The sequence below is a fragment of the Hypanus sabinus genome, chromosome 9 (genome assembly GCF_030144855.1).
Source record: "Hypanus sabinus isolate sHypSab1 chromosome 9, sHypSab1.hap1, whole genome shotgun sequence".
Taxonomy (NCBI): Eukaryota; Metazoa; Chordata; class Chondrichthyes; order Myliobatiformes; family Dasyatidae; genus Hypanus; species Hypanus sabinus.
The window spans coordinates 85,353,471-85,377,219 of record NC_082714.1 but is presented as its reverse complement, the minus strand read 5'-3'; the positions used below and the strand labels follow the sequence as shown (position 1 = coordinate 85,377,219).

At 48.3% G+C, this 23,749-nt stretch overlaps 1 protein-coding gene across 2 annotated transcripts in view; it reads left to right on the top strand.

Annotated features, from left to right (window-relative positions):
- Window positions 1–7,718, top strand: part of LOC132399554 (ubiquitin-conjugating enzyme E2 Q1) — an 88,397-nt gene extending 80,679 nt beyond the window's left edge. Inside the window, exons 10-13 of one of the 2 annotated variants that reach the window (XM_059980034.1) lie at window positions 1,542–1,590; window positions 3,022–3,126; window positions 6,199–6,265; window positions 7,191–7,718. In XM_059980034.1, the coding sequence (XP_059836017.1) occupies window positions 1,542–1,590; window positions 3,022–3,126; window positions 6,199–6,265; window positions 7,191–7,222 (253 nt within the window). In that variant the 3' untranslated portion in view covers window positions 7,223–7,718. The remainder of the gene's footprint in view (window positions 1–1,541; window positions 1,591–3,021; window positions 3,127–6,198; window positions 6,266–7,190) is intronic. The other variant, XM_059980035.1, reaches the window with a different exon arrangement.
- Window positions 7,719–23,749: the final 16,031 nt, after the last annotated feature.

Below are 23,749 nucleotides of genomic sequence, written 5' to 3'. Positions count from 1 at the left end.
CCCTGTGAATGTAGAGCGGCGTATATCTGTCAGATGGATGCACGGTGGAAACCGGCATCAAGGAGCACAGGAGGTGTATCTGTTTGGGTTATCAGGAGAAATTGGTGGTAGCAAAACACTGCATTCTCAATGGATTTGACAGTGCCGGGACAATGGCTTTTGGGACTGAATAGTGATGGAAGTCATTGAAGTCAAACTTGAGAAGAAGAACTTCAACAAAGATGAAGGTCTCGCTCTAAATAAGAAATGGAATTCAATTACAAACAAGGTGGGAGAATGGAAACCTGATTGGATGAAGACTAGCCAATCAGGAGGGAAGGACTTCAGGGGTATAAATATCACCAGACTAGACATGCCTAGGCATCATCCCTGATGGAGATGGCAGAGTTTGTCATTGAAACATCAGTTTAAAAACAATACCTGTTTTGAACCCCGAGAAGAGCTTATTTATCAAAACTGTAAGTAGCATTACTAATTATACACTCGGACACTTTATTAGGTAGACCTTGATACCCAGTTTGATCTTCTGCTGCTGTAGCCCATCCTTTTCAGGGTTCGCTGTGTTGTGGATTCAGAGGTGCTCTTCTGCACACCACAGTCGTGACGCGTGGTTATGTGAGTTACTGTCACCTTCCTGTCATCTCGAACCAGTCTGGCCATTCTCCTCCTACCTTTCTCATTAACGAGGCCCTTTTCCCCACAAACCTGCTGCTCACTGGGTGTTTTTCACACCATCCTCTGTGAACTCTGCTGTGCGTGAAAAGCCCAGGACATCAGCAGTTTCTGAGATACTCAAACCACCCCATCTGGCGCCAACAATCATTCCACGGTCGAAGTCACTTAGATCACATTTCTTGCCCATTCCGATGTTTGGTCTGAGCAGCAACTGAACCTCTTGATCATGTCTGCATGCTTTTATGCACTGAGCTGCTGCCACGTGTCTGGCTAATTAAACATTAGATTAGATTAGGTAAGTTTATATTTGCAGTAACGAGCAGGTGAACAGGTGCCTGGTCCTGTGTGCGCACTCTTTTTACGGGCTGTTCCACTCCTCAGAAACCTCTAGTACTTACAGATTTGGAATGACCTTTATTCCCTATTTTCATTTCCCCCCACCCACCCCGCCCCTGTGCCTATACCATTACCGTGTTGAACCCATGCTCAAGGCTGACAGAGTGGAGGGTGTTTGACAGTCGCTGTTTTTGTATTCCCAGACAAAAGGAGGTAGAAGTGTAAACTTAACAAGAATTGACCAGTCGAGTTCCCTGAACAACAATGCTCAGTGCAAATATGCCCAAAGATAGTTTTGTTTTTAAAAGTATTTTTTGATGATAAACTGGTTATTCATCTTGCTGGCTGGGTAACTTTTGTATACACGTCATTGTACGTTAAGATAACTGGCTGAATGCAGAGGCCCCGGGCTTATGACAACATCTAAACGCCTGCAAGGTGTTCTGAGTTGCTGCCTTCTGAGAGAAGATTTTTTTCTTTCCAATACCACAAACTTGCTATTTGATATTTTTTTCTCTCTTTGTCTACAGATATGTCCTTGGAGGGGGAGCAATTTGCATGGAACTGCTTACGAAACAGGTGAGGAAGCAGCCTGTGTTATGAGTGATCCCGTCACGAGGTTGTGGTAGAGCGTGTACTCCTCCTTAAAGACATTTTAACATGCAGAATCTGTGTTGTGTATGTCCTCCTTATTCCTGTCACAGCTTGAATCTCTCTTTCTGCCAGTACTCCTGACGTTTATCAAACAGTACAGCTCAGGAACAAACTAATGAAGCTCGACACCTAATGCCTTCACGATCATGTTCTACGATCAGTTTAACCCTTTGCTCTGACATAACCCGTAGCCTTCCATTTTTCTTTCATCCGGGTGCCTATCTAACAGTCCTGAATGTATCAGCCTCTGCAACCATCTTGGCAGTGCATTACCTCTCTTTGTGTGTATATTTTTAAAATAACCTGCCTCTGACATCCTGTGTTCACCTTCAAAAACTCTTAGATAGGTACATGGAGTTTAGAAAAATAGAGAGCTATGCAGTAGGGTAACTCTAGGCAGTTTCTAGAGTAGGCCGAAGAATTAATGGTGGGCCGAAGGGCCTGTAATGTGCTTTAGATTTCTGTGTTCTAAAATATGCCCCCTCATACTTGTCATGTCTCCCCTGGGTTACCTGCTTGAAGAAGAAACTTTAAAGATGCGTCTCTAATAAGGTACCTCCCATTCTCCTTCACTCTATAGAGAAGAGCTCTACCTCGCTCAACCTTTCCTCGAAAGACATCTTTACACTTTCTTAAAATCTACACTTGACACTTCCCACATCTCTAATATCCCTCGTGGCTTCTCGCGTCTCGTGTGTCTGTTGGCCTCAAGCCTCTTCTGCATTTTTCTCTTCTTTCTTTCTTCAAATATTTGCCCATCTCCACCTTGTATTTATAAATCTGATCTTCTCCCATCCTCAGGTCTTTGGTGGGGGGTAGGGATGTAGAGCAGTGATAGAGGATTTCAGAGATCCTGTACCCCGGGAGTTCCCAACCTGGGGTGAACAGACCCCTCGGTTAATGGTAGCAGTCTACGGCATAAAAAGGTTTGGGAACCCTTTCTACCCTCTGAGAAGATGCTTCTACCCACACCAGTTTTAAATGACCAGTTCCGTTGGCGGATTGATGGTTTTTTTTATGAAAGCTTGTATGATGTATAGCAAAATATTCTTAACACTTTTTCTTCTTATTGATATATTGCTTAGCTTTATTAATTAGTTATTTGCTAATTTAATTCTTCATTGTACATAATGACATATTGACTTAATGTATCTTTTTTGTTAATCTTCAATAATAATTAATAAAAGATTTAAAAATGAAAATAAATGACCAGATCCTTGTAACTATGCCCTGTTGTCTGTGAGTGTCCTGTGTAGCCTGTGCCCCCATTACAACATTCTGCCCCGACCACATCGGTCACCTTGCTCAGGCCCTGTTCACAGTCACTAACGTGTTCCCTCTTGACCTTTCACCCAGGGCTGGAGCAGCGCCTACTCCATCGAGTCCGTTATTATGCAGATCAGTGCAACGCTGGTGAAAGGGAAAGCGAGGATTCAGTTCGGGGCCAATAAGGTAAGGGAGGTATGGATCAAAGAGTTAGCGAATCATCTTCCGGCATGCGTCGGTTCCTCTTGCTTCACTGAGGCCATCAAAGTTTGCCTAGATTCATGATGTCACCTTAAACTTGACAAGGTTCTATTGATGTACAGTGGGGAGTATTCTAGCTGGTTACATCATGGCTGAGACAGACACACCGACACCCAAGAACAGAAAATGGTGGATATTGTTCAGTCCTTCACAGGAAAACCCAACCCTACAGTGAGCCTTACCAATGCCACAAGAAAGCAGCATCCGTTATCAATGACCCCCACCATCCAGGCCATGCTCTCTTCCTGCCTACTAACAGTACGAGAGCCCCGCACCACCGGCCTCAGGACCGTGTATAAATCCTCAATAATCAGGCTCCTAAACTGGCATGGATAACATCGCTCACCTCAACTCTGAACTGACTCCAACACCCACAGGATCTCTTTGAAGGATTCTACAACTCATGTTCTCAGTATTATTCATTTATTATTTGTGCAGTTTCTCTTTAGTATATTGGTTGTTTGACAGTCTTTAAAGTTATTTTCATAACTTCTATTGTATTTCTTTATTTTCCTGTAAATGCCTGCAGGAAAATGAATCTGAAGGTAGTATACACACTCAGTGGCCACTTCATTAGGTACACATGCCCACCTCATTAATGCAAATATCTGATCAGCCAATCATGTAACAGAGACTCAATGTACAAAAACATGCAGACATGGTCAACAGGTTCAGTTGTTGTTCAGATGAAACATCAGATTGGGGAAGAAATGTGATCGAAGTGACTTTGACTGTGGAATGATTGTTGGTGCCAGATGGGGTGGTTTGAGTATCTCAGAAACTGCTGATCTCCTGGGATTTTCATGCTCAGCAGTTCTCCAGAGTTCACAGAGAATGATGTGAGAAATACAAACATCCCGTGAGCAATAGTTCTGAGGGTGAAAACGCCTTGTTCAAGCTGACAGGAAGGCGACAGTAACTCAAATAACAGCAGTGGTGTGCAGAAGAGCATCTCTGAATATAGATGGGCTACAGACCACAGACATATAGTCAATGGCCAGGGTTTAGACAAATTGGAAGAATGGGCAAAAAGTGGCAGATGGAATAGAGTGCTGGGAAATGTGTGATGATGCATTTTGATAAAAGGCACAAAAGTGAAGACTATTGTCTAAATGGGGAGAGAATTCAAACTTTAGAAGTGTAGAGGAACTTAGGAGTCCTCGTGCAAGACTCCTAGAAGGTCAGTTTACAGGTTGAGTCAGTGGTAAAATGCAATACTAGCAATTATTTCACAGGGAATAGAATATAAAGACAAGGAGATAGTGCTGAACCTTTATAAGATACTAATCGGGCCGCACGGAGTATTGTCAACAGTTTTGGGCTCCATATCTCAGAAAGGATGTGTTGCCATTGGAGAGATCCCAGAGGAGGTTCATGAGGATGATTCCAGGAGTGAAGGGATTAACATATGAGGGGTGCTTGGCAGCTTTGGGCCTGGACTCACTGGAATGCAGTGGGGTGGGGGGGGGAGATCTCATTGCAACCTACGAAATGTTGAAAGGACTAGATATGGTGGATGTGGAGAGGATGCTTCTATGATGGGGGTATCCAGCGCTAGAAGGCACAGCATCAAAATGGAGGGGTGACCTTTCAAAACAGAGGTAAGGAAGAATTCTTTTAGCTGGAGAGTAGTGAATCTGTGAAATGCTCTGCCACAGACTTTGTGGAGGCCAAGTCCGTGGGTATATTTAAGGCGGAAGTTGATAGTTTCCTGATCAGTCAGGGCATCGAAGGATACGGTGAGAAGGCAGGTGTATGTGGTTGAGTGGGATCTGGGATCAGCCATGATGGAATGGCCTAATTCTGCTCCTATGTCTTATGGTCTTGTATCACACACAGCACGTTAAACAAAATATTGCCACAAAGGAGTTAATAAAATGTAATTCAAAGTGCATGTATTGCGCAGCACAGGTAAACAGTATATTAAACAGCTCATTGTCCTAGTGACGAGATCTCAATGATGACATGGTATTCATTAATCTTAAAGCCTGCGGAAGAAGTAGTTTCCCAGTCTGGCTGTCCTAGTCCTAATACTGCTGTGCTTTCTTCCTAACAATAGTGGGATCGAAGAGATTGTGGGATGGTGGTAGGGATCCTCAATAATACTTCGGGCACTTTGTCTGAAATGTTCCCAGCAAATGTCTCAGACAGGGGAGCGGGAAAGCTCGATGATCCTCTTGGCAAGTTTACTACTCTCTGTTGGATCTTACAGTCCAGTGCTTGCATACCACATGATGGTGCTCCTGTGAGAAGATCCCCTCAAAGTTCCCCTTAAATATTTCATCTTACACCCTAAACCTGTGACCTCTAGTTCAAGTCACAGCCATCCAATAATCTCTTGTTCTAGTCTCATCCAACCTGAGGAGGAAAACTCTGCAAGCATACACCCTGTCTACCACCTTCATGGTTTATTTTATCATTTTGTGGGAGTCTGTCCCATTTCCCACGACAGTGGCCCGACTTCACTTACTGGTAAACACTTGGGAATGTCCTGTAGTCGTAAAAGGTCTCACAGAAGCAAGATCTTTCCAGCAATCCCCCACCCCCCCACCCCCCCAACCGAGCACAGCTACAAGGATCATTACCACAAGAAAGCAGTATCCCTTGTGAAGGAACCCACCGTCTGGGCCATGGTCTCTCCACACTGCTGCCAGCAGGAAGGAGGCACAGGAGCCTTGGGTCCCACACCACTGGGATCGGGAATGGTTATTACCCCTCATCCATCACGCTCCTAAACCAGCGTACATTAACACTGAACTGATTTCCACGCATTTAAAGTACTGTACTGCTCATGTTCTCAGTGTTGTGTGTGTGTGTGTGTGTGTGTGTGTGTGTGTGTGTGTGTGTGTGTGTACACATTTGCATTGATTATTTGCCAGTCGTCTTTCATAAGTTCTCCTTTGTTCTACTGTGAGTTACGGTCAAAAATGACTCTTCGGGGTAGTGAACAGTGAGATATATGCACCTTGCACCTTGAACTTCTAAAGCCTGTGTTCTTCCTTTCAGTCACAGTACAGCCTGACCAGAGCACAACAGTCCTACAAATCGCTGGTCCAGATTCACGAGAAAAATGGTATGAACTGCAGACCGCAAACTTAGGGAGCCGGGCTTTAGTGTGCCTCTGGCAGGGGTACAGGGTTATGACGGCTCAGTGTTCCTGCCTCAGAGTGGGTGTCGATGGGGTATCTGACGGCCCTAAGCATTGATGCGAAACACGGATCATTTTGAGATGATTGGGCTCGATGGCACGGGCTTAATTAAGCCTTTTAATCCGGCCTCTGCTGCTGTGTGTAAGGTGAAAAGTACTGATATGGAATAAAACGTGCATGAATATCAGGGTGTATTTACAATGTAAACAGCAGTATGAAAAGTGGTTTACAGTGCAGTGACCAAGGTGGGGGGTGTTGAGCAGAGTCCACTGGGGGGGGGGGGAGCAAAGAATACCGACTGTCTTGGCATTAGAGGATGGTGTATGTGCGTGTGAAGGGAAAACGGGGCTTGTTTTCCTGTTGTTGCATTCTGTGCTGTTCTGCTGAGCAGCCCGGGAGTGCAGGCAGTCCCCAGCCCACCCAAGCGGCACATTTCGCTGTATGTTTCGATGTACACGTGATAAATAAACTTGAATCAAAGCTTTTGGGGTTCTGCACAGTAGCAGTGGCTGCCGGGGTAGGGTCACTGTCAGCTTTGGAGGTGCAGGTTCAATCCCGGGCTCCGGTGTACGGAATTAGTACGTTGCCCCCTGTGGAATGTGCGGGTTCACTCCCACTGTCTCTAGTCAGTAGGTTAATCGGTCATTGTAAATCGTCTTGTGACTAGGCTGGGGTCCAGTCTGGGTTTGTGGGGTTGCTGGTGGCACAGCTCAAGGGGTTGGAGGGACTGTATTGCTAGATTAAATACATTCACAGGGGCACTACTGCATTTGCAAATGAGTTGACGTTGGCTCTGGGAGCAGGCGTTGTTAAGTCTGATCTACCATTCTGAGTTCTTTATTCCCACAGGTTGGTATACCCCGCCCAAGGAAGACGGCTAACAGTGACAAACGTCCTGTGCTTCAGGACCAATCACGCTGCATCAGTCGGGAAAAAAACTCCATTTTATCAGTAGCTGCCTCTTCCCCTGTGAGACGAATGGGCTTTGGCCGGAACATTGGATCATATACTTACTATAAAATAAAACCTGTATATACAAGTATACATCTATACACTCACGGACAAATACTGCAAACTTCTTCTCTGTTGCCAGGCCCAATTCCTGGGCTCCTGCTCTCGCAGACTCTTAAATCCACCTCATGTAAACTGGATTTTGAATAGATTCCGATCAATTTTGCATCTAGTTTTTTTTTTGTTTCACTTTGGTCCCCCTCTCCCTTCCCACTTCACTCTAACTAGGCATCAATGTGGACGTTTAATTTATTTTTTTCTTCTTCACATGCACCTTTTTTTTTCTCTTTTTGTTTAAAATGTATGCTGGTTTTGTGAAGATGTGTAACTTTCTGAAACAATAATTACAGTTTATTAATGACTGCAGCCTTTTTGTTTCCTGGCCTGTGACTGGCTTGTTCCCTAGTGTGTATGTAATATGTTCTGTGATTGGTGGAAGGGCTGGGGGTGGTCACCATGGGGATTTGCTAATAATTTAGATTTATTTATCACATGTACAGCGAAACATACAGTGAAATGCATCATTTGTGTTTGGTTTATTTATGTAAGTAGCGATACAGAGTGGAGTAGGCTCTTCTGGCCTTCTGAGCCCCAGCAATCCCTGACAACCCCAATTTAACCCAAACACGATCACGGGACAGTTTACAACGACCAGTTGGCCTGCCTGGTATGCCTTTGGACTGTGGGAGGAAACTGGAGCGCTTGGGGAAAACCCACATGTGCCACAGGGAGTGACTCCTTGCAGAGGACGCTGGAATTGAACTCTGAACTGCAACGCCCCAAGCTGTAACGGCATCGTACTAACCACTACACTAACGTGGCGCCCCCGGACTCCTAACAGCCAACAACGCCATGGGTGTGCTGGAGCAGCCGGTCAGTGTTGCAGCGGACCTGCGCGGCGCGGTGTGATCGCGGGCGATGGTGATTGTTCGAAGGATTGCTTCACACCAGCTGGACTGGTCTCTGCTGCAAGACACGACGAAAGGCTGGTAGGAGGTGGATGTATTGCAAACTTTTAGAGAGCACATTTGTTAACTAATTTGCCCGTGAACAGGCAAGAACTTACCCATTTAAAAACTTTGACAGGAAACTCCAGAAGTTGAGGTCCTGGTCTCTCTTTGGCAGGAGCGATGCCGAACTGGTGCAGGAACGGTTGGTTCTGAGGGAGTTCGGAGCTGGTGCATCAGAGGAGAGTTTCACAGGAAAATGAGTACATTCAACTTGAGATTGCGTTTGATTGGCAGCTTCTTCAGTGGGGGTGGGTGACTACGGCCATCGCGGACAGATGAACGGGACTGAAAAATGGAGGTAGGTGACCCCACCAGGACTGAGGAAGGAGGATTCCGTAAACTGTGTGGGGAAGGGAGAAAGATTGCCTCGTTGCAGTTGAACAATTTAACAACAATGGTGCCCAGATGTAACGTCAAAGTTGAAATTCTGCCCATGAAGATGAACTTGGAAAACAAGTATCTACTCTCTCCCCCAACCCGACCCCGTGCTTACTGCTTCATTTCCCCCTCCCACACCCTCTGTACTCCTCAGTGCTGCTACTCCCCCAACTTTATCTCTCTCCCACAACACCACTTCTGTTTCCGCTCCCAATGCTACCCAATCCCTATCTCCTCACTCTCCCCTCCCCCACCTCCTTCCCATCCCACTCCTCTTCCTGGCCACTCCCACATCCCCCTCAGTGCCCCTACTCTCTCCTCTAACCCTATCGCTTTCCCCTCCTCTCTCCAACTCTACACTGCTACACCTCCACCTTGCCCCTCACTCCCCAGCTCCTTCCCACATCCAGCCCTCCCCTTTCCACACAAAGCTCCTCATTCCTCCCAAATCCTCTCCCCAACTCTACCCCCTTCCCACACCATCCCATTACTCCCCCCAAATCCATACCACTCTTCTCACACTGCCTGCTCACTCCCTCCAACCCCTGTCCCCTCTTTCGAACTGCAAACTTACCACATCCATCCCCCATAGCCCTACCCCACTTCCTTCTCCCCAAACCCTAACCCCCTTTTCCCCCAACTCTACCCTCTTACTCCCCTCTGACCTCCAACCAGCCTCCTCTTGTTCCACCACCCATTCCTCTCTCCCCTACACCTACGCTCTTCCCCAATTGTACCCTTCTTGCTGTACACCCCTTACTCCTCCCACTCCCCTCTCCTTATCCAACCCCACCCCTCTTCCCACACCCTCAATCCCCCCTCCCCTACACTCACACTAACACCCTTCTTTCCTCAACCTTACCCTTCCCTGGCGTCTTCCTCTTCCCCCCCCTTCCCCCGCAACCCCTCCCTCTCCTTCCAGCCCATCTTCTAACCCATACCTTTGGTCTTAACGCAAGTGATGGTGGAAGTCCAGAGTAACACACACAAAATGCAGGACAGCTGTCAATCAACAGCTGACGTGTCAGTCTGAGACCCTTCATCGGGACTGGTCAAAGTCTGGCAGGTTTGAGTTCCTGAGGGCTTGAAGTCATTCTCAATCTCAGGATGTTCCTGTCCTCCTCCCCCTTGTACCATTCAGCTCCTAGTCACTGATAGCGAGCGAGTAAGGAAATTAGGTCTTTTAAAATTCACTTCTGTTAAAACTACCCTGGGCTCTAGTTCTAGGGAAAGATTCCCGAGCTCTCACCATTGAACATCTTCAGTTCTGGCACCGTCCTTCTCTAAAACCTGCAGTGCTGTGGCGTTCTGCTGCGACGTGCTGACAATATATGACTGTGGGGTCGACCACGGGTGTTGTGTGCCAGGTTAGTATGATATGGAGAGCAAGCCGTTGCCCACGCAGCAGGTTCCAAAGAAAGGGCAGAGACAGATACAGTTTGCAGCAACGTCAGAGGCGTTGAACTCGGCATAAGACTGCCTTAGGGACTCCAGCTCTGGATTTTCACTCAGGCTGTGCTCCCACACCCTTCCCCGTGAGTGGGTATAGCCGCAAGGCAGCGGTGCTTTAAGATTTAGAGTTTTCCTTCCCTTGGACGAGGGTTTTGACCTGAAACAATGACTGTTCACTCATTTTGATAGTCGCTTCCTGAGCTGTTAGAGTTCCTCCAGCATTTTGTGTGTGTTACTCTGGATTTCCAGCTTCTGCAGACTCTCCTGTGTTTATGATCTCCCTGTCCACATTCAATGACTTGACAGTGCAGGTGATGCCAACTCCCACCCCACTTGGGGCATGTACTCTTTTGTCCCTCTGTTCTGACCCCTCCCCTTGTTTGCCTTCCCCACTGCCACTTACTCTGTTATCTGTTTGACTGACCTTCCCACAGTTTAAGACTTTCTTCCTCCGTTTCAAGCACTCTGATGATTTTGCCGTTCTCGGCCGGTTTCTTGCTTGCGAGCCAATTACTGACGAAACAAAGAACCCAGGGATTTAGTGCAAATGTCAGCACATCGAGCCTTGTGGTCACAGGTACACACCAACCATCACCTGCATCCCATCACAAGGCAGGATTTTGAGAAGCAAAGAGGTTTACAGTGAGGCAAGAGGTGGGAAGAGAAGATCCCAAATTCTTACCCTCCCACCCCTCCCTTTCTATCCTGGTGAAGCATCTTGGGCCAAAGCATTGACTGTTTATTTCCCTCTTTAGATGCTGCCTGACCTGCTGATTTTTGTCCAGCTTTTTAAATCTGCTGCTCAGAAGTCTATTTTGTTAATTAGTCAGATGGTTTGAGTATCAATTTCTCAAATTTCTGCCCCCTCCCCACTATTCTCTTACTTTTCCATTCCCCATTCTGGCTACTCTCCCATCTGCCCATCACTGCCCTCCTCCCTTTCTTCCATGGCCCACTCTCCTCCTATTAGATTACCCCTTCCTCAGCCCTTTATCACTTCCACCTATTGTGTCCCAGCTTTTTTACTTCATCCCACCCACCCACCTTCTCCCCCACCTATCACCCACCAGCAGGTGCTCCTTGCGCTGCTCCTGGCTTCTGCCTTTTTCCTTTTTAGTCCTGATGAAGGGTCTCAGCCTGCAATGATGGCTGTTTATTTATTCCCATAGATGCTGCCTGGCTTGCTGAGTTGCTCCTGTATTTTGTATGTGTTGGGAAGAGAAGATTACACTGCAAAGAGAAGAAAGTATTGTGGGGCATGCATTTGAGATGAAAGGGGGAAGTTTAAGGGAGATTTATTTAAAGGATAAACACAAAGAGAGATTCTGCAAATGCTGGAAATCTAGAGCAGCTCGCAAAATGCTGGAGGAACTCAGCAGGTCAGGCAGCATCTATGGAAATGAATAAACAGTCGATGTTTCAGGCTGAGACCCTTCTTTGGGACTGGAAAAGTGGGGAGGATGCCAGAATAAAAAGGAGGGAGGACTGTCTAGAAGGCGATAGATGTCAAGTAGGAAAGTTAAAGAGCTGGTGATGAAGGAAGCTGATAGGAGAGGAGAGTGGGCCCTGGGAGAAAGGGGGGAGGGGCGCTGGGGTGGGGGTGATAGGCAGGTAAGAGGGGAGGGGCAGAGCATTTTTTTTACTGGAAGGAGAATTGATGTTCATGCCATCAGGTTGGAGGCTGCTCAGATGGAATATGAGGTGCTGGGGGGGGGGGGGTGGTCAAGTTCTTTTGTTGGCGCAGAGTGGGGGCATGTGGTGTACTGTTTTAAGCCGATCTGATGGTGTGCTTTAAGAGGCTGTTAGACGCATGAATATGGAAGGATATGGATCATGTACGGCAGAAGAGAATTCATTTAATTCAGCTTTGTATTCAGTGCAGACATTGTGGCCCTGTTTCTGTGCTCTACCGTTCAATAAACCATAACAGATGAAGGAGGGACTTAGTATTGTTCTCAGAACATAGAACAGTACAGGCCCTTCAGCCCACGGTGTAGTGCTGACCCTTTAACCTACTCCCAAGATCAAGCTAATCCCCCTCCCATATTGTCCTCCATTTTCCTTTCATCCATGTTCCTACCTGAAAGTTACTTAAATCTCCCTAGTGCATCTACCTCTTCTGTGACCCCTGGCGGCACCTACCACCCCCTGCCAATAATTTCCTGCAATCTCCTTAAAATTAACTCATCTTGTATTAGCCATTTCTACCCTGGGGGAGAGGTGCTGCCTGACCACCTCATCAATGCATTATCACCTCTATCATGTCACATTTCAATCTCCTTTGCTCCAAAGAGAAAAGCCCAAAAAAGCTCACTCAACATCTCATTGAAAGACAAGTACACTTATCCAGGCAGAATCTCCTCTGCACCCTCTCTAAAGCTTCCATGTCCTTCCTAGTTCAATTTAATATCGGAGAATGTATACAGCATGCAGCCTGAAATTCTTGCTCTTCACAGGCATCCTCAAAGTAGAAAGAAAAAAAAATCCCAAAGAATGAATGAGAGGAAAATGCCAGAACTGCAAAAGCCCCTCCTCCCACTTGCTCTGCCGAAAGCATGGGTGAGCACCCAGTCTGTTTCTCTGGGTTAGAGAAATCGTGGATAGGGTGAGCACCCAGTCTGTTTCTCAGGGTTAGAGAAATCGTGGATAGGGTGAGCACCCAGTCTGTTTCTCAGGGTTAGAGAAATCGTGGATAGGGTGAGCACCCAGTCTGTTTCTCAGGGTTAGAGAAATCGTGGATAGGGTGAGCACCCAGTCTGTTTCTCAGGGTTAGAGAAATCATGGATAGGGTGAGCACCCAGTCTGTTTCTCAGGGTTAGAGAAATCGTGGATAGGGTGAGCACCCAGTCTGTTTCTCAGGGTTAGAGAAATCGTGGATAGGGTGAGCACCCAGTCTGTTTCTCAGGGTTAGAGAAATCGTGGATAGGGTGAGCACCCAGTCTGTTTCTCAGGGTTAGAGAAATCGTGGATAGGGTGAGCACCCAGTCTGTTTCTCAGGGTTAGAGAAATCGTGGATAGGGTGAGCACCCAGTCTGTTTCTCAGGGTTAGAGAAATCGTGGATAGGGTGAGCACCCAGTCTGTTTCTCAGGGTTAGAGAAATCGTGGATAGGGTGAGCACCCAGTCTGTTTCTCAGGGTTAGAGAAATCGTGGATAGGGTGAGCACCCAGTCTGTTTCTCAGGGTTAGAGAAATCGTGGATACGGTGAGCACCCAGTCTGTTTCTCAGGGTTAGAGAAATCGTGGATAGGGTGAGCACCCAGTCTGTTTCTCAGGGTTAGAGAAATCGTGGATAGGGTGAGCACCCAGTCTGTTTCTCAGGGTTAGAGAAATCGTGGATAGGGTGAGCACCCAGTCTGTTTCTCAGGGTTAGAGAAATCGTGGATAGGGTGAGCACCCAGTCTGTTTCTCAGGGTTAGAGAAATCGTGGATAGGGTGAGCACCCAGTCTGTTTCTCAGGGTTAGAGAAATCGTGGATAGGGTGAGCACCCAGTCTGTTTCTCAGGGTTAGAGAAATCGTGGATAGGGTGAGCACCCAGTCTGTTTCTCAGGGTTAGAGAAATCGTGGATAGGGTGAGCACCCAGTCTGTTTCTCAGGGTTAGAGAAATCGTGGATAGGGTGAGCACCCAGTCTGTTTCTCAGGGTTAGAGAAATCGTGGATAGGGTGAGCACCCAGTCTGTTTCTCAGGGTTAGAGAAATCGTGGATAGGGTGAGCACCCAGTCTGTTTCTCAGGGTTAGAGAAATCGTGGATAGGGTGAGCACCCAGTCTGTTTCTCAGGGTTAGAGAAATCGTGGATAGGGTGAGCACCCAGTCTGTTTCTCAGGGTTAGAGAAATCGTGGACAGGGTGAGCACCCAGTCTGTTTCTCAGGGTTAGAGAAATCGTGGATAGGGTGAGCACCCAGTCTGTTTCTCAGGGTTAGAGAAATCGTGGACAGGGTGAGCACCCAGTCTGTTTCTCAGGGTTAGAGAAATCGTGGATAGGGTGAGCACCCAGTCTGTTTCTCAGGGTTAGAGAAATCGTGGATAGGGTGAGCACCCAGTCTGTTTCTCAGGGTTAGAGAAATCCTGGATAGGGTGAGCACCCAGTCTGTTTCTCAGGGTTAGAGAAATCGTGGATAGGGTGAGCACCCAGTCTGTTTCTCAGGGTTAGAGAAATGGTGGATAGGGTGAGCACCCAGTCTGTTTCTCAGGGTTAGAGAAATCGTGGATAGGGTGAGCACCCAGTCTGTTTCTCAGGGTTAGAGAAATCGTGGATAGGGTGAGCACCCAGTCTGTTTCTCAGGGTTAGAGAAATCGTGGATAGGGTGAGCACCCAGTCTGTTTCTCAGGGTTAGAGAAATCGTGGATAGGGTGAGCACCCAGTCTGTTTCTCAGGGTTAGAGAAATCCTGGATAGGGTGAGCACCCAGTCTGTTTCTCAGGGTTAGAGAAATCCTGGATAGGGTGAGCACCCAGTCTGTTTCTCAGGGTTAGAGAAATCGTGGATAGGGTGAGCACCCAGTCTGTTTCTCAGGGTTAGAGAAATGGTGGATAGGGTGAGCACCCAGTCTGTTTCTCAGGGTTAGAGAAATCGTGGATAGGGTGAGCACCCAGTCTGTTTCTCAGGGTTAGAGAAATCGTGGATAGGGTGAGCACCCAGTCTGTTTCTCAGGGTTAGAGAAATCGTGGATAGGGTGAGCACCCAGTCTGTTTCTCAGGGTTAGAGAAATCGTGGATAGGGTGAGCACCCAGTCTGTTTCTCAGGGTTAGAGAAATCCTGGATAGGGTGAGCACCCAGTCTGTTTCTCAGGGTTAGAGAAATCGTGGATAGGGTGAGTACCCAGTCTGTTTCTCAGGGTTAGAGAAATCGTGGATAGGGTGAGCACCCAGTCTGTTTCTCAGGGTTAGAGAAATCGTGGACAGGGTGAGCACCCAGTCTGTTTCTCAGGGTTAGAGAAATCGTGGACAGGGTGAGCACCCAGTCTGTTTCTCAGGGTTAGAGAAATCGTGGACAGGGTGAGCACCCAGTCTGTTTCTCAGGGTTAGAGAAATCGTGGATAGGGTGAGCACCCAGTCTGTTTCTCAGGGTTAGAGAAATCGTGGATAGGGTGAGCACCCAGTCTGTTTCTCGGTTAGAGAAATCATGGATAGGGTGAGCACCCAGTCTGTTTCTCAGGGTTAGAGAAATCGTGGATAGGGTGAGCACCCAGTCTGTTTCTCAGGGTTAGAGAAATCGTGGACAGGGTGAGCACCCAGTCTGTTTCTCAGGGTTAGAGAAATCGTGGACAGGGTGAGCACCCAGTCTGTTTCTCAGGGTTAGAGAAATCGTGGATAGGGTGAGCACCCAGTCTGTTTCTCAGGGTTAGAGAAATCGTGGATAGGGTGAGCACCCAGTCTGTTTCTCGGTTAGAGAAATCATGGATAGGGTGAGCACCCAGTCTGTTTCTCAGGGTTAGAGAAATCGTGGATAGGGTGAGCACCCAGTCTGTTTCTCAGGGTTAGAGAAATCGTGGATAGGGTGAGCACCCAGTCTGTTTCTCAGGGCTAGAGAAATCGTGGATAGGGTGAGCACCCAGTCTGTTTCTCAGGGTTAGAGAAATCGTGGACAGGGTGAGCACCCAGTCTGTTTCTCAGGGTTAGAGAAATCGTGGATAGGGTGAGCACCCAGTCTGTTTCTCAGGGTTAGAGAAATCGTTGATAGGGTGAGCACCCAGTCTGTTTCTCAGGGTTAGAGAAATCGTGGATAGGGTGAGCACCCAGTCTGTTTCTCAGGGTTAGAGAAATCGTGGACAGGGTGAGCACCCAGTCTGTTTCTCAGGGTTAGAGAAATCGTGGATAGGGTGAGCACCCAGTCTGTTTCTCAGGGTTAGAGAAATCGTGGATAGGGTGAGCACCCAGTCTGTTTCTCAGGGTTAGAGAAATCGTGGATAGGGTGAGCACCCAGTCTGTTTCTCAGGGTTAGAGAAATCGTGGACAGGGTGAGCACCCAGTCTGTTTCTCAGGGTTAGAGAAATCGTGGACAGGGTGAGCACCCAGTCTGTTTCTCAGGGTTAGAGAAATCGTGGATAGGGTGAGCACCCAGTCTGTTTCTCAGGGTTAGAGAAATCGTGGATAGGGTGAGCACCCAGTCTGTTTCTCAGGGTTAGAGAAATCTTGGACAGGGTGAGCACCCAGTCTGTTTCTCAGGGTTAGAGAAATCGTGGACAGGGTGAGCACCCAGTCTGTTTCTCAGGGTTAGAGAAATCGTGGATAGGGTGAGCACCCAGTCTGTTTCTCAGGGTTAGAGAAATCGTGGATAGGGTGAGCACCCAGTCTGTTTCTCAGGGTTAGAGAAATCATGGATAGGGTGAGCACCCAGTCTGTTTCTCAGGGTTAGAGAAATCGTGGATAGGGTGAGCACCCAGTCTGTTTCTCAGGGTTAGAGAAATCGTGGACAGGGTGAGCACCCAGTCTGTTTCTCAGGGTTAGAGAAATCGTGGATAGGGTGAGCACCCAGTCTGTTTCTCAGGGTTAGAGAAATCGTGGATAGGGTGAGCACCCAGTCTGTTTCTCAGGGTTAGAGAAATCGTGGATAGGGTGAGCACCCAGTCTGTTTCTCAGGGTTAGAGAAATCGTGGACAGGGTGAGCACCCAGTCTGTTTCTCAGGGTTAGAGAAATCGTCGATAGGGTGAGCACCCAGTCTGTTTCTCAGGGTTAGAGAAATCGTGGATAGGGTGAGCACCCAGTCTGTTTCTGAGGGTTAGAGAAATCGTGGATAGGGTGAGCACCCAGTCTGTTTCTCAGGGTTAGAGAAATCGTGGATAGGGTGAGCATCCAGTCTGTTTCTCAGGGTTAGAGAAATCGTGGACAGGGTGAGCACCCAGTCTGTTTCTCAGGGTTAGAGAAATCGTGGATAGGGTGAGCACCCAGTCTGTTTCTCAGGGTTAGAGAAATCGTGGATAGGGTGAGCACCCAGTCTGTTTCTCAGGGTTAGAGAAATCGTGGATAGGGTGAGCACCCAGTCTGTTTCTCAGGGTTAGAGAAATCGTGGACAGGGTGAGCACCCAGTCTGTTTCTCAGGGTTAGAGAAATCGTGGATAGGGTGAGCACCCAGTCTGTTTCTCAGGGTTAGAGAAATCGTGGATAGGGTGAGCACCCAGTCTGTTCATCAGGGTTAGAGAAATCATGGATAGGGTGAGCACCCAGTCTGTTTCTCAGGGTTAGAGAAATCGTGGATAGGGTGAGCACCCAGTCTGTTTCTCAGGGTTAGAGAAATCGTGGATAGGGTGAGCACCCAGTCTGTTTCTCAGGGTTAGAGAAATCGTGGACAGGGTGAGCACCCAGTCTGTTTCTCAGGGTTAGAGAAATCGTGGATAGGGTGAGCACCCAGTCTGTTTCTCAGGGTTAGAGAAATCGTGGATAGGGTGAGCACCCAGTCTGTTTCTCAGGGTTAGAGAAATCGTGGATAGGGTGAGCACCCAGTCTGTTTCTCAGGGTTAGAGAAATCGTGGATAGGGTGAGCACCCAGTCTGTTTCTCGGTTAGAGAAATCGTGGATAGGGTGAGCACCCAGTCTGTTTCTCAGGGTTAGAGAAATCGTGGATAGGGTGAGCACCCAGTCTGTTTCTCAGGGTTAGAGAAATCGTGGACAGGGTGAGCACCCAGTCTGTTTCTCAGGGTTAGAGAAATCGTGGATAGGGTGAGCACCCAGTCTGTTTCTCAGGGTTAGAGAAATCGTGGACAGGGTGAGCACCCAGTCTGTTTCTCAGGGTTAGAGAAATCGTGGATAGGGTGAGCACCCAGTCTGTTTCTCAGGGTTAGAGAAATCGTGGATAGGGTGAGCACCCAGTCTGTTTCTCAGGGTTAGAGAAATCGTGGATAGGGTGAGCACCCAGTCTGTTTCTCAGGGTTAGAGAAATCATGGATAGGGTGAGCACCCAGTCTGTTTCTCAGGGTTAGAGAAATCGTGGATAGGGTGAGCACCCAGTCTGTTTCTCAGGGTTAGAGAAATCGTGGAGAGGGTGAGCACCCAGTCTGTTTCTCAGGGTTAGAGAAATCGTGGATAGGGTGAGCACCCAGTCTGTTTCTGAGGGTTAGAGAAATCATGGATAGGGTGAGCACCCAGTCTGTTTCTCAGGGTTAGAGAAATCGTGGATAGGGTGAGCACCCAGTCTGTTTCTCAGGGTTAGAGAAATCATGGATAGGGTGAGCACCCAGTCTGTTTCTCAGGGTTAGAGAAATCGTGGATAGGGTGAGCACCCAGTCTGTTTCTCAGGGTTAGAGAAATCGTGGATAGGGTGAGCACCCAGTCTGTTTCTCAGGGTTAGAGAAATCGTGGATAGGGTGAGCACCCAGTCTGTTTCTCAGGGTTAGAGAAATCGTGGATAGGGTGAGCACCCAGTCTGTTTCTCAGGGTTAGAGAAATCGTGGATAGGGTGAGCACCCAGTCTGTTTCTGAGGGTTAGAGAAATCGTGGACAGGGTGAGCACCCAGTCTGTTTCTCAGGGTTAGAGAAATCATGGACAGGGTGAGCACCCAGTCTGTTTCTCAGGGTTAGAGAAATCGTGGATAGGGTGAGCACCCACTCTGTTTCTCAGGGTTAGAGAAATCGTGGATAGGGTGAGCACCCAGTCTGTTTCTCAGGGTTAGAGAAATCGTGGACAGGGTGAGCACCCAGTCTGTTTCTCAGGGTTAGAGAAATCGTGGATAGGGTGAGCACCCAGTCTGTTTCTCAGGGTTAGAGAAATCATGGATAGGGTGAGCACCCAGTCTGTTTCTCAGGGTTAGAGAAATCGTGGATAGGGTGAGCACCCAGTCTGTTTCTCAGGGTTAGAGAAATCGTGGAGAGGGTGAGCACCCAGTCTGTTTCTCAGGGTTAGAGAAATCGTGGATAGGGTGAGCACCCAGTCTGTTTCTGAGGGTTAGAGAAATCATGGATAGGGTGAGCACCCAGTCTGTTTCTGAGGGTTAGAGAAATCGTGGACAGGGTGAGCACCCAGTCTGTTTCTCAGGGTTAGAGAAATCGTGGACAGGGTGAGCACCCAGTCTGTTTCTGAGGGTTAGAGAAATCGTGGACAGGGTGAGCACCCAGTCTGTTTCTGAGGGTTAGAGAAATCGTGGATAGGGTGAGCACCCAGTCTGTTTCTCAGGGTTAGAGAAATCGTGGATAGGGTGAGCATCCAGTCTGTTTCTCAGGGTTAGAGAAATCGTGGACAGGGTGAGCACCCAGTCTGTTTCTCAGGGTTAGAGAAATCGTGGATAGGGTGAGCACCCAGTCTGTTTCTCAGGGTTAGAGAAATCGTGGATAGGGTGAGCACCCAGTCTGTTTCTCAGGGTTAGAGAAATCGTGGATAGGGTGAGCACCCAGTCTGTTTCTCAGGGTTAGAGAAATCGTGGACAGGGTGAGCACCCAGTCTGTTTCTCAGGGTTAGAGAAATCGTGGATAGGGTGAGCACCCAGTCTGTTTCTCAGGGTTAGAGAAATCGTGGATAGGGTGAGCACCCAGTCTGTTCATCAGGGTTAGAGAAATCATGGATAGGGTGAGCACCCAGTCTGTTTCTCAGGGTTAGAGAAATCGTGGATAGGGTGAGCACCCAGTCTGTTTCTCAGGGTTAGAGAAATCGTGGATAGGGTGAGCACCCAGTCTGTTTCTCAGGGTTAGAGAAATCGTGGACAGGGTGAGCACCCAGTCTGTTTCTCAGGGTTAGAGAAATCGTGGATAGGGTGAGCACCCAGTCTGTTTCTCAGGGTTAGAGAAATCGTGGATAGGGTGAGCACCCAGTCTGTTTCTCAGGGTTAGAGAAATCGTGGATAGGGTGAGCACCCAGTCTGTTTCTCAGGGTTAGAGAAATCGTGGATAGGGTGAGCACCCAGTCTGTTTCTCGGTTAGAGAAATCGTGGATAGGGTGAGCACCCAGTCTGTTTCTCAGGGTTAGAGAAATCGTGGATAGGGTGAGCACCCAGTCTGTTTCTCAGGGTTAGAGAAATCGTGGACAGGGTGAGCACCCAGTCTGTTTCTCAGGGTTAGAGAAATCGTGGATAGGGTGAGCACCCAGTCTGTTTCTCAGGGTTAGAGAAATCGTGGACAGGGTGAGCACCCAGTCTGTTTCTCAGGGTTAGAGAAATCGTGGATAGGGTGAGCACCCAGTCTGTTTCTCAGGGTTAGAGAAATCGTGGATAGGGTGAGCACCCAGTCTGTTTCTCAGGGTTAGAGAAATCGTGGATAGGGTGAGCACCCAGTCTGTTTCTCAGGGTTAGAGAAATCATGGATAGGGTGAGCACCCAGTCTGTTTCTCAGGGTTAGAGAAATCGTGGATAGGGTGAGCACCCAGTCTGTTTCTCAGGGTTAGAGAAATCGTGGAGAGGGTGAGCACCCAGTCTGTTTCTCAGGGTTAGAGAAATCGTGGATAGGGTGAGCACCCAGTCTGTTTCTGAGGGTTAGAGAAATCATGGATAGGGTGAGCACCCAGTCTGTTTCTCAGGGTTAGAGAAATCGTGGATAGGGTGAGCACCCAGTCTGTTTCTCAGGGTTAGAGAAATCATGGATAGGGTGAGCACCCAGTCTGTTTCTCAGGGTTAGAGAAATCGTGGATAGGGTGAGCACCCAGTCTGTTTCTCAGGGTTAGAGAAATCGTGGATAGGGTGAGCACCCAGTCTGTTTCTCAGGGTTAGAGAAATCGTGGATAGGGTGAGCACCCAGTCTGTTTCTCAGGGTTAGAGAAATCGTGGATAGGGTGAGCACCCAGTCTGTTTCTCAGGGTTAGAGAAATCGTGGATAGGGTGAGCACCCAGTCTGTTTCTGAGGGTTAGAGAAATCGTGGACAGGGTGAGCACCCAGTCTGTTTCTCAGGGTTAGAGAAATCATGGACAGGGTGAGCACCCAGTCTGTTTCTCAGGGTTAGAGAAATCGTGGATAGGGTGAGCACCCACTCTGTTTCTCAGGGTTAGAGAAATCGTGGATAGGGTGAGCACCCAGTCTGTTTCTCAGGGTTAGAGAAATCGTGGACAGGGTGAGCACCCAGTCTGTTTCTCAGGGTTAGAGAAATCGTGGATAGGGTGAGCACCCAGTCTGTTTCTCAGGGTTAGAGAAATCATGGATAGGGTGAGCACCCAGTCTGTTTCTCAGGGTTAGAGAAATCGTGGATAGGGTGAGCACCCAGTCTGTTTCTCAGGGTTAGAGAAATCGTGGAGAGGGTGAGCACCCAGTCTGTTTCTCAGGGTTAGAGAAATCGTGGATAGGGTGAGCACCCAGTCTGTTTCTGAGGGTTAGAGAAATCATGGATAGGGTGAGCACCCAGTCTGTTTCTGAGGGTTAGAGAAATCGTGGACAGGGTGAGCACCCAGTCTGTTTCTCAGGGTTAGAGAAATCGTGGACAGGGTGAGCACCCAGTCTGTTTCTGAGGGTTAGAGAAATCGTGGACAGGGTGAGCACCCAGTCTGTTTCTGAGGGTTAGAGAAATCATGGATAGGGTGAGCACCCAGTCTGTTTCTCAGGGTTAGAGAAATCGTGGATAGGGTGAGCACCCAGTCTGTTTCTCAGGGTTAGAGAAATCATGGATAGGGTGAGCACCCAGTCTGTTTCTCAGGGTTAGAGAAATCGTGGATAGGGTGAGCACCCAGTCTGTTTCTCAGGGTTAGAGAAATCGTGGATAGGGTGAGCACCCAGTCTGTTTCTCAGGGTTAGAGAAATCGTGGATAGGGTGAGCACCCAGTCTGTTTCTCAGGGTTAGAGAAATCGTGGATAGGGTGAGCACCCAGTCTGTTTCTCAGGGTTAGAGAAATCGTGGATAGGGTGAGCACCCAGTCTGTTTCTGAGGGTTAGAGAAATCATGGACAGGGTGAGCACCCAGTCTGTTTCTCAGGGTTAGAGAAATCATGGACAGGGTGAGCACCCAGTCTGTTTCTCAGGGTTAGAGAAATCGTGGATAGGGTGAGCACCCACTCTGTTTCTCAGGGTTAGAGAAATCGTGGATAGGGTGAGCACCCAGTCTGTTTCTCAGGGTTAGAGAAATCGTGGATAGGGTGAGCACCCAGTCTGTTTCTGAGGGTTAGAGAAATCATGGACAGGGTGAGCACCCAGTCTGTTTCTCAGGGTTAGAGAAATCGTGGACAGGGTGAGCACCCAGTCTGTTTCTCAGGGTTAGAGAAATCGTGGATAGGGTGAGCACCCAGTCTGTTTCTCAGGGTTAGAGAAATCGTGGACAGGGTGAGCACCCAGTCTGTTTCTCAGGGTTAGAGAAATCGTGGACAGGGTGAGCACCCAGTCTGTTTCTCAGGGTTAGAGAAATCGTGGATAGGGTGAGCACCCAGTCTGTTTCTCAGGGTTAGAGAAATCGTGGACAGGGTGAGCACCCAGTCTGTTTCTCAGGGTTAGAGAAATCATGGATAGGGTGAGCACCCAGTCTGTTTCTCAGGGTTAGAGAAATCGTGGATAGGGTGAGCACCCAGTCTGTTTCTCAGGGTTAGAGAAATCGTGGATGTGGATAGGGTGAGCACCCAGTCTGTTTCTCAGGGTGAGAGAAATCGTGGATAGGGTGAGCACCCAGTCTGTTTCTCAGGGTTAGAGAAATCGTGGATAGGGTGAGCACCCAGTCTGTTTCTCAGGGTTAGAGAAATCGTGGATAGGGTGAGCACCCAGTCTGTTTCTCAGGGTTAGAGAAATCGTGGATAGGGTGAGCACCCAGTCTGTTTCTCAGGGTTAGAGAAATCGTGGATAGGGTGAGCACCCAGTCTGTTTCTCAGGGTTAGAGAAATCGTGGATAGGGTGAGCACCCAGTCTGTTTCTCAGGGTTAGAGAAATCGTGGATAGGGTGAGCACCCAGTCTGTTTCGCAGGGTTAGAGAAATCGTGGATAGGGTGAGCACCCAGTCTGTTTCTCTGGGTTAGAGAAATCATGGATAGGGTGAGCACCCAGTCTGTTTCTCAGGGTTAGAGAAATCGTGGATAGGGTGAGCACCCAGTCTGTTTCTCAGGGTTAGAGAAATCGTGGATAGGGTGAGCACCCAGTCTGTTTCTCAGGGTTAGAGAAATCGTGGATAGGGTGAGCACCCAGTCTGTTTCTCAGGGTTAGAGAAATCGTGGACAGGGTGAGCACCCAGTCTGTTTCTCAGGGTTAGAGAAATCGTGGATAGGGTGAGCACCCAGTCTGTTTCTGAGGGTTAGAGAAATCATGGACAGGGTGAGCACCCAGTCTGTTTCTCAGGGTTAGAGAAATCGTGGATAGGGTGAGCACCCAGTCTGTTTCTGAGGGTTAGAGAAATCATGGACAGGGTGAGCACCCAGTCTGTTTCTCAGGGTTAGAGAAATCGTGGATAGGGTGAGCACCCAGTCTGTTTCTCAGGGTTAGAGAAATCGTGGATAGGGTGAGCACCCAGTCTGCTTCTCAGGGTTAGAGAAATCGTGGATAGGGTGAGCACCCAGTCTGTTTCTCAGGGTTAGAGAAATCGTGGATAGGGTGAGCACCCAGTCTGTTTCTCAGGGTTAGAGAAATCGTGGACAGGGTGAGCACCCAGTCTGTTTCTCAGGGTTAGAGAAATCGTGGATAGGGTGAGCACCCAGTCTGTTTCTCAGGGTTAGAGAAATCGTGGATAGGGTGAGC